The 16747-nt window shown below is 40.1% G+C and overlaps 1 protein-coding gene and 1 long non-coding RNA gene across 2 annotated transcripts in view; both read right to left on the reverse strand.

Moving 5' to 3' along the window:
* The window catches only part of LOC138950937 (uncharacterized), a 160050-nt gene that overhangs the window by 68285 nt on the left and 75018 nt on the right, over positions 1–16747 (reverse strand). The window lies entirely within an intron of this gene.
* LOC138950931 (ependymin-related protein 1-like) overlaps positions 1026–16747 on the reverse strand; it is a 44215-nt gene continuing 28493 nt past the window's right edge. The window contains exons 4-6 of the mRNA XM_070322649.1: positions 16266–16439; positions 12083–12171; positions 1026–1761 (exon numbers count right to left, since the gene is read on the reverse strand). Coding sequence (XP_070178750.1) covers positions 1702–1761; positions 12083–12171; positions 16266–16439 — 323 coding nt within the window. The 3' untranslated portion in view covers positions 1026–1701. The remainder of the gene's footprint in view (positions 1762–12082; positions 12172–16265; positions 16440–16747) is intronic.

Below are 16747 nucleotides of genomic sequence, written 5' to 3' on the forward strand. Positions count from 1 at the left end.
GTGTGTGTGTGTTTGTTTTGTGTCTGTGTTTGTGTCTGTCAGTGAATAGCATTTCTCAAAATCTAAAATTGGTACAAACATTTTTGAGAGTTCCTACTATGAAAATGCCTTTTTTCCCCATTTGGCTGCTCATCTATAAATGCCCCACACTGATCTGCTTGGTAAATTGTAAACACAGATCGAGGTATACTCGCTCTTGTACAAAATCCAAAAACAAACATACAAAAAATGTTTACACTTTATTTGCAAAAATAGTAATGTATAGGAAGGAGACGAGATTTGCTAGAGCATGTGATAATAGATCAAACCATTACAACAAATCAGAAAAAGGAAAAGGTAAACTTTTGAAAATGAGAATTCTTATTCGTATGCTGTTGGCAAAATGCAAAAATGAACAAGAACAGCAAATGCTTTCTCCGACTCCCCTTCGTCATGTCCCAGTGGACCCCTCCCCCCACCTCCAATAGAAGACTCCCTCCCTTGTAAGACACCCCAACCCAATACAAGACCCCCACCCAACACTAGTAGAAGACAGCTCCCTCCCTTGTAAGACACCCCACCCCCCTCCCCAATATTAGACTCCCTCCCTTGTAAGACACCCCACCCCCCTCCCCAATATTAGACTCCCTCCCTTGTAAGACACCCCACCCCCCTCCCCAATATTAGACTCCCTCCCTTGTAAGACACCCCACCCCCTCCCCAATATTAGACTCCCTCCCTTGTAAGACACCCCACCCCCCTCCCCAATATTAGACTCCCTCCCTTTTAAGACACCCCACCCCCCTCCCCAATATTAGACTCCCTCCCTTTTAAGACACCCCACCCCCCTCCCCAATACAAGACTTCCTCTCTCATTTTCGCACAAAGACATAGAATGTCAATCACCACTAGTCTAGCCAAGACTAAATTACCCCAGATACTTAAAAAAGTTTCTTCAAATCAAACAATGACATCATATTTTGATGACGTGGAGGCATATTCCCTTGATAGCTCAGTGGATATTTGTGTCATGTCTGGAGATCATCCAAACCTACAATCATGTGAAATTTCAAGGCTCTAGTTTCAAAAACAGAGAAATCCCAAAAGTTTTTATGAACTGAACATGACCCCGATGTGACCCCAAAATTTGACAAGGGTCGACCAAACTGGGGTCATGTCCCGACATCATCAAACCCTAGAAGTGTGCAAAGTTTCAAAGCTCCAACTTCAAAAACATCCTAGATAACCTCAACATTAAGGGTCATTGTCTACGGCCTAACACTGCTCATTCCTAAAGACTCTCCTTGTTACACAGGGGAGTAACACACACAAAATTTAAAAAAAATGTTCCAGCTTCATAAAATAATGTTCAAGAGAACATTCACAATATCATCTATGTTGTAACAGTGTTCTTATTCATAAAGGTTCATAGCATAGAAGTATAATCATATTGGACATTGTTAGAAAGTAAGACTAAGAAAGTGGGACAAAGTTAAGGTCACCTTTGAAGAATTCTAAGACCTGACCTGTTCTCACAACAACAAAAATAGTACAAAAAGCACAACATTGACAAGAATAATCTGATTCATTTGACAGCTTATGCACAGTACATAAATAAGAAAACAGAAGATGCAAACAAACAAAAACAGACAGGAAAAAATAATTGGGTGCAGAGAGTGAGGTCAGAGGTCAGAGGTGTTGTGAGTCCCTGGCACTCTTGGCTCAGAAGGAAAAGACGCTGTACTCGCGATCCAATGCCTGCTGGATGAATCCAGGAACAGTCTGCAACAGGCAGCAACTCTTTTAACATTCACTTAACACTCCCTCCCATTTATCACCTGCAAAAACAGCACTTTGCAGATTTCAGAAAATACAGACTTAGAAATTAAGGGCAGAAAGGTACATTAAAAACAAGCAAAAAAAGATGGATTATTTGGTCAGAAAAGTGTGATTTGTAAGATTTATGGGTAAGCATTGACAGATGGGTTTTTTTAATAAAAAAACACACTTTTGGAAACACTTTGGGGGTAATACATTCAGTCTGCAAGTAGCTTTCCCAGACCTGGGAACCCCTGTTTTGTTTTCAAACAAACTTTTCAGAAAAATGAGTGTACTCCACACAACATTTGAACATCCATGATTGAAACATGCTTCGCACGCGTCCATTGCACCGTTAAAACAAATGATTCTTTCAATGTTTAATGCCAAAAGCTGTAATCATTGATCAAATGCCGAGTTATAAAGTTATTTTTAATCACTAAAATAAACTGTGCCCCAGTAAATAGACAGGGATGCGCTTGTGAAGAAAAGGTGTCTAGAAATTTGTCTCGTGGTATTTTTTTCAGCCGACCGTACTGATCGTATTTTAGACAAAAAGGCGTACAAAATACGGCGAAATCGTATGGGTTCCCAGGTCTGCATTCCTCTTCAAGAACAATACACATACAGTTTTGAAATATGTTTTATTTCGGTCTAAACAGATACAGACTGTTTTTGTGTGTTTTAAAAAAAATTGCATCATCACCACATGATGGTGAATTTATTTGACGTAACTGACTAAGACAGGTTCTAAAACTTTTTTCCAGAACATTGCATAACAACTGAATAAATACCTTTAACAATCCAAAATTACGTCTGGTACGTAAGCACAACATTCTGACAGTTTTAAACCAATCTTCAAAGTCATTGCTAAAATACAATGTATCGATTGGAGATTGGATTTCCCTTCTTTGAGTCATGTGACGTCAGAGGCCGACAAAACTTTATAATTTGGCGTTTCAGGTTGACCGAAACTTTAAAGGAACTACAAAACACACGTACGTCATGTGTTTGATTGCATACATGTGTGTGTGTGCTGTTCAATGTCAAAACAACAACAAAGTCAGTACATGACGTGTGTTTTGTAGTTCCTTGGAAGTTTCGGTCAACCTGAAACACCCAAATATGAAGCTTATGTGTTTGATTGCATGTCAGTGTGTGTGTGCTCGTTCAATCGTCAAAACAACAACAAATTCATAGTACCTGAAAGGAATTCGATCGATACATAAATGTTATTTGCGTGTTTGACCAAAATATGACATTTTACACAGATCTCGACAGTCATTGTTCACCTCGACCGCTATCGCGGTCTCGGAGAACAATGACTGTCTCGATCTGTGTAAAATGTCATATTTTGGTCAAACACGCAAATAACGTATAATGTTTTTTTCATGGTACCCTTCAAAACTGACTGCGCAAAACCTTCCGTTTTTGACCCCATAATGTGATGGACACCTGCATCAGTAGGAACATAGCAGACAAAATATGTTTTGCCTATTGTGATTTTTCATTGATTTTTAATTGGTCCCTTCCATTTTTGTCGGCTTGATTTTGGGGGTACCTTTATTTAAGCAGCAGCCCCGTGATCCTTGTTCAAGAAATCTTTGATCAGAAAGGTGAGCCAGATAGTCAAGCCTTATACAATGACAATCATTAATTTTGAATGAAACGACATGGGATGCAAAATTTGTCGCAATAATGTTTTTGCTAAGTTTATTTTGGCTTATTGCGCTACAGGGAATTCGAGTTAGTTTCATACACATTTTATACTCTGAGAAAGGCCGGTGTATCAGGACTTAAAAATAAAGTTTTCTGTTTACATTTTGCCACGAATCCTGATGTAATTTTTGCATTCAGGGTAGTACTGGAGCCCTGAATCCTTACTAGAGCTATATGGAGCCTGTAACGTTTGACAAGAGGCAATGATATCAGTGGGCGCTGCCAGCTGTATTCTCTACAAACCCGAACAAGCGCAGTAGTTGTACGGGTCAAGCTGACACTGACCGTATCAGTGGGCGCTGCCAGCCCCGAACACAGCGCGGATGTTGGACGGGTCAAGCTGACACTGACCAATATTTCTGTGAAAACACAAAGTGCGCTAGTCTGTGTGTTTTGCGTGTGACACCCCCGCTTTAAAAACATGTGTTTTACCAACGTTTTGAGTTTGAGTTTTTGTCGAAAACATTGTTTTGTGTTGCCCGTCTGTCATCGCCTTTACTGGTGACTCCCCTACTGGGATGTAATTTTGAATTTGGTCATAAATACAAATTGACATGCCCGGCAGTAGATTTGGAAATCCAAAAACAGATAGACTGCTCTCATTCCAAAATTCAGAATAAAAAAAAGGATTTGTACTTGAAGGTTATTCTTTCTTTCTTTATTTGGTGTTTAACGTCGTTTTCAACCACGAAGGTTATATCGCGATGAGGGAAAGGGGGGAGATGGGATAGGGGAAAGGGGGGAGATGGGATAGAGCCACTTGTTAAGCGTTTCTTGTTCACAAAAGCACTAATCAAAAAATTGCTCCAGGGGCTTGCAACGTAGTACAATATATGACCTTACTGGGAGAATGCAAGTTTCCAGTACAAAGGACTAAACATTTCTTACATACTGCTTGACTAAAATCTTTACAAACATTGACTATATTCTATACAAGAAACACTTAACAAGGGTTAAAGGAGAAACAGAATCCGTTAGTCGCCTCATACGACATGCGGGGTGCAGAGAAATAAGGATGTGGAAAAGAAGACTTTTGGTAAGTGAAATAAAGGTGATGGATTCAGTCAGGTAGAAATAAGACAACAAGAAAAAAATTGGAAAACTGCAGGGAATAGTAGGGAGAGTTTTCTTGGAAGGAAATATAGGTGAAAGGACTGGTAAGGCAGAAATAAGACAAAAGAAGAGAAGAAACAGAACCGTTAGTCGCCTCTTACGACATGCTGGTTAGCATCGGGTAAATTCTTTCTAGTCCCAACCAATATGGGACTCCCCCTAACCCGCGGGGGGTTTGAAGGTTATTGGAACGTTTCATTATTGACAAAATAAAATGTTACATTTACAGTATGTCACCCAAGTGGTCTTTTTTCTAGACAGACAGACAAACACTTATGGTACAAAAAATGAACTTATCTCAAAATCGTGGAAGAGTCAATTGCCAATGTTCAGCAAGATACAAAATCTCAAAAAGTCAAAATAAACTTAACAATTTTCCCTTTTTTTAAATTCTGAAAAAATTACCAAAAACCCATCGAGAGCTTTCCTTTAAAACCATATTCTTGCACAATTACTGATTCTGAAGATTACAGTGGACGAGCAAATAGGCTCGTAATGTAATCACACTTAGTAAATTTGATGAAATAGTGTGACATTTTTTCCGCTTTGAGCTTTTCATTTTAGTTGAGATCTCCATCTTCAATACTGCTAAACTTGCTGAACATACTCAATCCACTGGCAATTGACTCAGTTTCCTGGTTTTGTCAGGGCGTATCGCACAGTACAGTCACCTGTGGTCATTTTTTGTTCAAGATCTGGGTCACCTCGCTCTTGTTTTTCATAATGCACGTGTTTTCACAAAATCAACTCAAAATGTAAGCTTCCCTACAGAGAAAGATGTCATACGCTGTAATTGCAATCTTTTAATTAACAGCTCCATTTGAAGGTGTAAAAAATCACAGGAAATTGTTTCAGTAAACACTTATTTTGCAACCAAGGGCAATAACTGTTGCAAGTTACAACCAAAGGGAGATAATTCACAAATCCAACATGGTTTTTAGATAGAGCACTTAATTGCATGGTAAATGACCGCCTGCGAGCCTTGCCACAAGGCCTTTATCTGAAAGGGTTGTGCATCAGTGGATAATTTTTGTAGCTACCAATGTTAGTCTCTGCTCTTTGTGTTTCAACACTCAATGAGTATTTCAGATTTCTTCCTTGTAGCTGTTTCCAATCTCCAGTTTTCTGTCCACCATGTCTCAGGGGTGGGACTCTCTTGTGATGAAAAAAGAGGAAATCCCTTTTTTCTAGGGGGGGTTTGGGGGTATGCTCCCCCGAAATTTTTTAAAATGGTACATTAAAATCTGTGCAATATGGTGCATTCTGAGACTAAAATTCAACTCGTTTGGATCAGGTAAAAAAGACATTCTCCTCACTCCTCCCCCCCCAAAAAAACCAAAAAAAACACCCAACAAAACAAACAAACAAACCTTTCACACAACAATGGTAACATTGTAATGGTGCATATTTACGTAATGAACCATGTATCCATAATCCAATACTGGCAATAGTATGATCCAAGTGACGCCCTAATGCATTGAAGCTCAAAATGACTATTAGTCATCAGGAGTTTTCACCGTCAGCACAATTTAACTCTCAAGCCTCCAGTGTTCTGTTCCATCTTCACTTCTCTCCATATCATTCAGTCAACAAGTTATAGATACTGTGATATGGGATTACTCCAGCGGAATTCGCGAGTTGTGTCCGCGGAAATCCTCGGATTCGCGGAAAAGTCCCACCCCTGTGCCCGTATGCTTATGGGGGTGGTTCGCGAAAACTCCCGAAGTTTTGAGTGACATCGGAAGGACTTGCCTCACTTTTGTATGCATGGGCCGGAAGAAGGGCTTACTTCGAAGCAAAGCGAGGAAGTAATTGATGGTAGTTTGCGACAACTTCCAACGTTTTGAGCGACATCGGAAGTACATCCTCAATTTCGCATGCATGGGATGGAAAAAGAGCTTACTTTTGAAGCAAGTGAGGAAGTAAGTGAGGGTAATTGTACTACAGCGAAACCCAGGAGTAACAAGAAGAGCAAACGCTCGATCGAGTCACTTTCGCAGTTCTGAATATTATATGAGGCATCAGATGGACAGGAAGAAATTGCTATTCACAACACAATGAGTCACGTTCACATAAAATTTGAGCCCGGTCACTTTTATAGTTTCCGAGAAAAGCCCAACGTTAAGTTGTGTGTTGCCGAACAGAAAAGGCTAGTTATCTCCCTTGTTTTTCTGATAACGTTCGTAAAAGGCTACAGATGTAAATACTTTGATGTAAAGAATAATCCTACAAAGTTTCAATCACATCCGATGAACTTTGTCAAAGATATAAAATGTCTAATTTTTCCTTTGACGCTGACCTGTGACCTTGAAAAAGGTCAAAGGTCAACGAAACCATCGTTAAAGTGTAGAGGTCATTGGAGGTCACGACTAAACAAAATATGAGCCCGATCGCTTTGATAGTTTCCGAGAAAAGTCCAACGTTAAGGTGGTGTCTACGGCCGGCCGGCCGGCCGGCCGGACAGACTAACACTGACCGATTACATAGAGTCACTTTTTCTCAAGTGACTCAAAAACCCAGGAGTAAACACGCTACTTCCAAAGTTTCTCAGTGCAAAATAGCAGGGCTTTTCTTTGGTTTTTCATATCAAACCAATCTAACACAAATGAAAGTCCCAAAGAGAGAAAATAGAAAGAAAACTCGTATCTCGTGCGTGCATTTCGTGTAAATTTCCCTGAGTTGCCAGCTTTAACTTTTGTTCGTTCTGGGTCACTGGCCACCACTCTTTCATTCCCGCTTATAGGAGGGGGTGTTTCTATGTAAATGGGCGTCTGTGTGCATGTGTGAGTGTGTGTGTGAGAGTGTGTGTGTGTGTGTGTGTGTGTGTGTGTGTGTGTGTGTGTGTGTGTGTGTGTGCGAGAGTGTGTGTGTGTGTGCGTGCGTGTGTTCATTCATTCGTTTGTTTGCATGCACACGTGCGCATTGTGTGTGTGTGTGTGTGTGTGTGGGGGGGGTGAGTGTGTGTGTGTGTCAGTGTGTGTGTGTGTGTGTGTGTGTGTGTGTGCGTGCGTGTGTTCATTCATTCGTTGGTTTGCATGCACGCGCGCGCATTGCTTGTGTGTGAGTGTGTGTGTGTGGGGGGGGGTGAGTGTGTGTGTGTGTGTGTGTGTGTGTGTGTGTGTGTGTGTGTGTGCGAAAGTGTTTTTATCCTACATAGGTTAGAGAGACACCCGTGAGATAATAATCGTTCAAATCACACGTGTGTAAATGAGGTCATGTCAAGCAAGTCTGGCAGGGACCTGTTTTTCCACGGCTTATGATGCCAAAGTCACCGAGACAAACGTCATTATAGAAAACAAAATTGCGCTCGCTAATTACCCTCCATGAATCTTTAGAACTAACATGTCACGCCACACTTTCAGAGTGACGTTTCTTTGCTTTGACGTAATAGATTGCACGAGGCTTTAGAAGAGATGGAGGTTCCAAAACAAGCGTCTTCAATTTAGCTGACTCGACTGCAGGACATTTTCAGTAAAATACACGTAAGTACAGTATGTAGGATAAACAGAATACTACATGGCTTGCTGTGTCGTACCAGATTTACACTCGTTGCTTTTTCAAATAGTAAACAGCTCGCTTTCGTTCAATATTTAAAAACACAACTCGTGTAAATCTGGTACGACACAGCAAGCCATGTAGTATTCTCTATGTATGTATTTGTGCGAGTGCCTGCCTGCCTGTGTGTGCGTGCGTGCATGTATAATTGTTTGTTTGTGTGCGTGTGTGTGTGTTTGTGTTCGACGGTGTGTGTGTGTGTGTGTGTGCACCCCCACCCCCTCACACACACACACACTATTATGAGCTGATTATTGCCGCCTCCATATTTTATTTATTTTCTAACGTTTTATGTTGTTTATTGTGATTTACCACACCCGAGTTTCTCGTAATTGAGATAATAAAGTGTTCTATGTCCATGTCTATGTCTAACACACATGCACACCCGCGCGTAGGATAAACAAATCCAATCTTGACTTTCAACTTTACATAAACATACATCCTGTTCACAATTAACGAGGACAGACATAAATTACAAACACCTAAGTACAACAATTTATCTTTCGTAAAAATTTGGACACACATTTTCCCAATTAATATGAAAGTTACTGAACTTATCTTCTTTTCACTACACCTTATATCTTGATTCCCAAAAAACTTGAGTTCTGCCTTTTTAAATTTACCAGTAACCCAAAACTTTCCCTCTAACCAACCTATTTTGTCTAAAACAATACCGATACACAATCATTAAAACAAAAGACGTTTAACATAACCGACTTCGCTACCACATAAACAAAAAATGTTTTATTCTCCCCAACATTCTGGTCAACAAAATCACTATTACAGACAGTCATTCAATTTCAAGACAATCATCACAGCTTTGAACATACCATTTCGTTCAACTAGTCAAAAACAACAACTATAGTAAAAGCTACAGCGCGATCAACGTTCGCCCATTTACGAACTTGCGATGAGATTTGTTTCTTCTGGTCGCCAAGACTACCGTTTACAAACGCATGCGCACTAATTGGGATTCCCCCAATTTCCTCGACCTTGACTCTCGAAGCCACTACTTCGGCGTTCAAGTTAGCTCGTGCATACCGAGTAGCTGGCAACTTTGCTTCCGAAGTTCCCACTTTCAAAGTTAATTTCATCATTTATACGACGATATCGCATCATAAAGGTCCTTACCCATCTAAAAAAACAAACTCCAACGCATACTACAATTGCATGACATTCCGGTTTTAAAGGCAGCTCATTGGGAAATGAGCTCAGACACAATATCGAAGACGTCAAATGCGTCAATCGAGCAACTGTCGTAACTTGGCTACAATGAGACGGTCGGCTACCTTGCACCATAGACACGAACTGTGACATTCTTGTTTAATTTAGGTGAAAAGATTGAAACAGAGGGGCTCAAAACCGACAGTACGATCATTTACTGACCGAAAAAAACGTGCTCGAGTCATTCATCGAGGGTGGTCAGCTTTCAAACTACCACGACTGAATAACTGATAACACATCTTTGCATCGTGCACTTTCCAGACGAGTAGCATAGTGCAGTGGTTACGGATTCGGAATATCGATCCGACGCTCTGGGTTCAAGTGCTGCTGGGAGCAAAATATTTTTTTCATTATTTTTTTATTAAACTTTTACTTTATAGACCTCAATTGCATTCAGACTGCAACAACCGGTTGGTTTTTGCCTCTGTGTTCATTTTTTTTAAATGCGTAAAGAAACTGTCCTACAGGGTCCCCACTGGTTTTTAGAAACAAAATTCCATGACTTTTCCATGACTTTCCATGAGCCTCAATAACATTTTCCATGACTAGATCCACAGGTCGCCATTTCCAAAAACTCAAACTTTTTACGTCTTGTCACTGCCAGTTTTGACACTGGCTTGCTTTGCACTGAATTTGAGTCAGTTTCTACGCTCTCTTCGACAAGCAAGTCAAGCATTTGCTACGCAGTCAGATTATCGGTAATGTTTGCAGGTCCTGTCATTTCACTAAACTGGACCAGCCACTGTTTGTATCCATCTGCACTTTCGTAAATTCCGTTTCGTAACCGTCACTGTGACTTGACGAACTGTCATTTTTTTCACCGCGATACACAGTTCATTGCGAAGATCTTCCTTGGTAATTCGTTCTAATTCCGCATACTTTTTGTTGTCAAGAAACAACTCGAAAGAAAGTTTCAAACTCATCATCCTCCATCTTGCTTGTCGAAGCGCTAAAGTACTTTATCGATGCAAAAACAAAAGCAGAAAACTTCGACGAAACTGACTCAAATGCAGCGTAGACGACACGACGAGATAACGGAAGGAACTGAGCCTCGCTTTGGCTCAAGTGCTGTTAAAAATACCGTTATTCTCGTATGCAAATACGAACGAGAAGTTGGTCATACGAACAAGCCCTGTGCTGGCGACGCAAATCGCTGCTGACTGGCAAAGGGGGGAAGGGGGGTGGCTGGGCAACGAAAATAGCCGCTGGCGTGCTAAAGGTTAATTTTTTTTCTTTCTTATTTTTGTTAAATTCGATGACTTTCCAGGCCTGGAAAATTAAAAATCAAATTCCATGACTTTCCAGGTTTTCCATGACCTGTACGAACCCTGGTCCTATGCTTTCAAAAAAAATATCCAATCTTGACTTTCAACTGTACATAACCATGCATCGCCATTGTAATTAAAAATTAACGAGGGGAAACAATTAAAACACCGATGAACAGACTTGTCTTTTCTAAACTTCTTGACAGACATTTCACACATAAATAAGGAACAAGTCACTAAACTTAGTTATTTACGGTCTACTGAATAATGTTCTTCCTTTTAAACTTTACCAGTAACCCAAATTTTCCCTATAACCAATCTATGTTTGTCCGATATAAAATTATTAAACACAAGTTCAACATACAGTAATTGTTGTACTTATTGTGAGAACGAAATTGAGGTTTTTTGGGTTTTTTTTGTGCCCAAAAATTATGTTCATTTGGAAATGCGTTGAGGATAAAGTGATTTGTAAATACAATATGATTATTAAAAATTACCTTAAAGGAAGTTTTTTTGGCGTGTTTGAAAATTCACAAAGTTTTAAGGCAATAATAAGTTATGTGAATTATTTGATAGTGATAGCCAAAATGTGTGTTGGTATTTATAGATATGGTTCCCCTCTGGATGTTGTATGCATTTCTAAGAGGGAATTGTTATATAGAAAAGTTGTTTAAAATACATTTAGAAATAGTATTGTTAACGATATCGGTACATTTAAAGTAGAAACATTAATATAAAAAGCAGAAAAAAGAAAAGAAAAATAAAGATCAATGAAGAGGAATATTCCCCGCCAAAAAAAAAAGGATTGAAGCTGCCTGCATGCAACCAAGATCCACAAAAAAAAGAAAAAAAAAGTTCAACATAATCATTTATTCTTCTTCTAACATTCAGGCCAACAAAGTCATTTGTCATAGGCAGTCATTCGATTCCAAGACAATCATCACAGGTTTGAACCAACCCTTTCGTTTAACCATTCAAAAAACAATTAACAGCAATAACGCAACGTTCGCCTTTTTGAACTCTCCATGAGATTTGTTTCTCTGGTGGCAAGCTTACCGTTCACAAACGCATGCGTACTAGTTAGGATTCCCCAAATTTTCGCGACCTTGACCAAATACTCTCAAAGTCACCACTCCGGCGTTCATGCATAGTGAACAGTTGGAAAGTTAAACTTCGGGAGTTCCCACTTCCGAAAGAGGCCTCTACTTCCAGTGTTGCTGACTTCCTCCTCATGCATACGGACCCTGATGTCTCAAAACAAGGCAGATATTATGACCATGTCAAGCTGTTACTCAGACTGCAGGTTGTTACTGTGGAATGGTGACAGCTGGCAGTATCATGACCATGTCAGGTTGTTACTGTGGAATGGAGACAGCTGGCAGTATCATGACCATGTCAGGCTTACTCACCTCCTCACACTCCTCAGGGACGTCGAACACAGCCGGGTCCTTGATGCCTGGCTTGATGTTCACAAAGCCAACAGTTTCCATAAATGGCACTGAAGCAAAAACAACAGTATCACGGAGCAAAATTTCATAACGTTTGGTACCGAATACATGTCATCAAAGTCACTTGAGGAAACTGTAACATCATGACTTGCTTCTCTCCTCCTATAAGTTCCATTGAATAGTTCTTTGAACACAGTGCTGGACAATGTTGTCACTTCAAACAACACTAACCAGAAAGACTCCTGACAAATGCTCGATGTCGCAAATTGTCATTTTTGTGTGAAAATACTGTATTACCATTTTTGGCTCACGTAAGTGTAGCCTATGCGATGCTAACTTTTGTCTGTCTGTGCGTGCGTGCGTGCGTATGTATGTAAGTCTGTGGTAGAAACTTTAACATTTGACTGAACACCGAAATACTAATTTTACCTGGTTATTATTCAAGCAACAGTTTCAAAGTATTGAAGCAATGATCAACATTTCGTCGGCACGTATGTAGTTAAAGTGTGTATCCAAAGAAAACGGGTGGTGGGGGGTTTTGGGGGGTAAAAACAGCTGACTGGTTTGTGTCGTGTGTGGTATGTGGACCAGGTCAGGGGTCAAGGTTAGGTCAGATCGCGTGAAGGATTGTGGTATAGATACAGTTATCACCGAGCTGCAGTTCGCCGATTCGGAGAAGACGACTCATGATTTCACATTGTTCGGTTTCGTAGCGCCAGAAAAATAGATAAAGAAGATACCAAAGGAGATTTCCTACAGGTTAATCTGCACAGCGTGTTTCCAGTGTCTGCGCGAGGAAGCGCTGTCGAAAGCGCAGTGTCGATCTGGCCATCTGGCAGTCGTATCCCCGTAACTGCGTAAGTAAGCTACAGACAGACAGATCTAGATCTAGTGTCTCGCACTCTTGCACCGTGTCACCTATGCTTACTCTGTGTGTGTATGTGTGACGGAGTGATTGAGTTTGTGTTACTGTTTGTCGATTTCTTACGTGAGCCTTGAAGGCTTCGCCTCTTGTTGATTTATATAAATGATATTGTAAATGATATTGAGTCTGTTATTAAATTGTTTGCTGATGATACTAGCATGTCACTTGCATTGAATGATCCGGTAAGACGTGCCGAAATTTTAAATACAGACCTCGATAAAATTAGTTGTTGGGCAGCACGTTGGAAAGTCACATTTAATGAAACAAAAACCAAATTGCTGAATATAAAACGTGACTTAAGCCAAATTGACCCGTTATTTTTCAATGGAATTGTTTTGGAAGACACAAAGGAACACAAGCACCTCGGTATTATTTTGCAAAATGACTGTAAATGGGACGCTCAAGTCAGAAAATATTGTGAAAAAGACCACTTTGTTGATTAATTGTTTAAGGCATTATAAGTATAAGTTATGCAGAAAAAGTTTGGAAATAATGTACAAATCCTTTATTTTGCCACATTTTGACTATGTTGATGTATTATGGTCATGGTAAGATTTACAAAGAAAGCGGATTTTGTAGTCTAAAGGAACGCCGAAGACAACATAAATTGATTTTATATCATAAAATGGTTCATGGTAAATGTCCCCTATATTTAGTTGACCTTTTGCCACCACTAGTTCCATCCTTAAATCCTTATCACAGAAGACAACCACTTGAAAGATTTGTACCAGCTCACAGGACAGAATTATCTTCCGAACATCCTTCGTTCCTTCGACTACAATTTTATGGAATGATCTGCCTGATGTGGTTAAAACCACAAACTCAATTAGCGAGTTTAAGCATTATTTACAAAGTCCTCATCATTATGTGCCAGTTTATTATTATTTTGGAAAAAGACAGGTAGAAATACAACACAGCAGAATGCGTTTAAACATGAGTAACCTTAATTCCGATTTATGCAAACGCCATTTAAAAGATAACCCACAGCGTGCGTGAAGTAACCGGAACAAAACAGCTGAACATTACTTGTTATACTGCACGTTGTTTGAAAATGCTCCTATGTCCACAATTAACTCACTGCCTGCCAATTTTAGACACGTGGAAACATTATTAAGAGGCAGCGAGCAACATTCATTTCGCATAAATACATTGATTTTCGAGTCGGTCCAATCCTTTATTGCTGAATCTGGTCGACTAACTTGAAGGATTAGCCCACGTACTGGTATTGTGTATGTTTGAGTGCAGGAGAACGTAAACTCGCCTCTCAGTGTTGTTGCATCAATTACATATTTAACATAAGTAATAATTATCATTGAGTTTTTGTTGGCTCACGTAAGTGTAGCCTATGCGATCGTAACTTTGTCTGTCTGTGTGTGCGTGCGTGCGTGCGTATGTGCGTGCGTGCGTGCGTGTGTATGTCTGTGGTAGAAACTCTAACATTTGAAGACGCCACATTACATTGACGTCACATTATGACGTAAGAGGGTTAGACGTCACGCGAAGGAAGTACTGAAAGTCTCGGTCATTATTATTTTGAGCGGGCCGAGACTAGTTGGCAGTCGTGTCCCTGTAAGTAGGCTACATGCAGACAGACAGATCTAGATTCTCGCTTTCTTGCACAGTTTCACCTATGCTCTTTCTCTCTGTGTGTCTGTGTGTGTGTGTGTGTCTGTGTGTGTGTGTGTCTGTGTGTGTGTGTGTGTGTGTGTGTGTGTGTGTGTGTGTGTGTGTGTGTGTGTGTGTGTGTGTGTGTGTGTGTATGTGTGACGGAGTGATTGAGTTTGTGTTACTGTTTGTCAATTTCTTACGTGAGCCTTGATGGCTTCGCCTCTTGTTTTTGTTTTGCTTTTCTCTTTAGTGTGTGTGTGTGTGTGTGTGGTTGTTTTCTTCCATACATTCGTAACGAACTATGCTGCCCTCTCCATGAAAATGTACATTTATCTGAACTTACTTATTGCATGTCTCAGCATCGATGTTCTTGTCCCACGCTCTTCATTCATAGTCTCATCTTATTTTTTTCTTTATTTTTTTCTTGTATTTTTTTTATTTGATTAATTTTATTTTATTTTTGTTCTCTGTAAATCCTCCTGTTTTGATTAAGTTCCCCATACCCCCCTCCTACATTTTGTTCTTCTGGTTAATAATTGTGTTGTCCACCATCATGAAAACTTGTGTAACTTAGCATTGTTATGGTCACGTCAAATAAGCATCTGCTTGAGTTCGTGTCCTAGCTGCATTTTTGTCAATTGTTTCATGTCATGTATTTTGAATAAAATTGTGTTTAAACCAAGTGCCACACCTAGCATGAAAAAGTCATTGCCATCTTATTCAAAAATAGTGACGTCTGCACACAAGTTTGTTTTTTACCACAGTGTTTCAAAGTTATGAGATCAATTTCCTTGGTATACCAGCCCTGAAAGTCGAACAAATAGTGTACTCGCCTTTGGCTAGTGATTCTGAAAATGCCAGAAAGCAAACTTTATTAGCCAAACCAACAATTTGTTTCAGCAACTTTATTTACTCGCATTTGGTGAGTAGATGAACATTTCAACTCGCCAGTTACATGTTTCTACTAGCCATGGCGAGTAAAATACTCACCACTTTCAGGCCTGTATACTTTTAGCAATAGCATCAATGAGAGATGCAAGCCATCGAGAGAATGGCTGAAATGATGGAACACTCAAAGACAAGCAGTCTCACACAGACTCATGAGGGCCAAAGTAAACTCAGTGGGCCAAGGGAGAGAATCGCTAAAATAAAACACTAGACAGAGCACTCCACAGTTATGTGGAACCAGACTACAAGTCCATGCAGCAAGAGGCATGAAGGGAAAACAGACCTTACTTCTTCCTCATGCATGTCTACATGTCAAAGGAGTGTCTGTCTGTGAGCACTGTCTACATGTCAAAGGAGTGTCTGTTTGTGAGCACTGTCTACATGACAAAGGAGTGTCCGTTTGTGAGCACTGTCTACATGTCGAATGATTTCCTTTGTCTCTCCGGATATGACATCAAAGACATTTATCGTAAAAATGAAAAAACGTCTGGGGATATTCTTTTCTGGAACTTTTATGTAAAGTTTCATGGAGAACGGTCCAGCAGTTTTCTCTGAATCACTCTACACATACACACACTTGACTTGAAAAATAAATGAAGAATTGTGTTTTTAATTGCACACACAAACACACCTCTGACTGTTACCCAGTGTGAGAATACTAACCTCCCCTAGCCACACCAGTGACCAGCTCGCTGACCGGAATGCATCCCTCCTCTGTGACGCTCAACTTGAAGTCCAGCTGGTACTTCTGTGACCGGAGCTCCAGGTTGTAGCCGCGGGTCTTGAGGGAGGCATCACCAGCACCCAAGGAGAAGGAGCCTGTGTCTTTGGCACTATCTAAAATACAGATACAGCAAACTTTGACAGCAGGCTTCCAATGCTTTTCTTTTTCAACACTCCCTACTTTTTCCAAACATTAGGCCTTAAACGTAATTCTTCCCTAAAATACAATAGGATTTGCTTAGATATTTTATTGTGTAGACAAATGGATAGAAAGTATCAGTATATAATAATGTTACTAACAAAATGTACGTGGAATGTACAGTGGAGTCCGGTACAACGAATCTCAAGGGAGATACATTTTAGTTCGTTATATCAGTAATTCGCTGTTGAGTTTTCAACCCTAAATGGCCTCAAGACAAGTT

This window comes from Littorina saxatilis, linkage group LG16 (genome assembly GCF_037325665.1).
Source record: "Littorina saxatilis isolate snail1 linkage group LG16, US_GU_Lsax_2.0, whole genome shotgun sequence".
NCBI lineage: Eukaryota > Metazoa > Mollusca > Gastropoda > Littorinimorpha > Littorinidae > Littorina > Littorina saxatilis.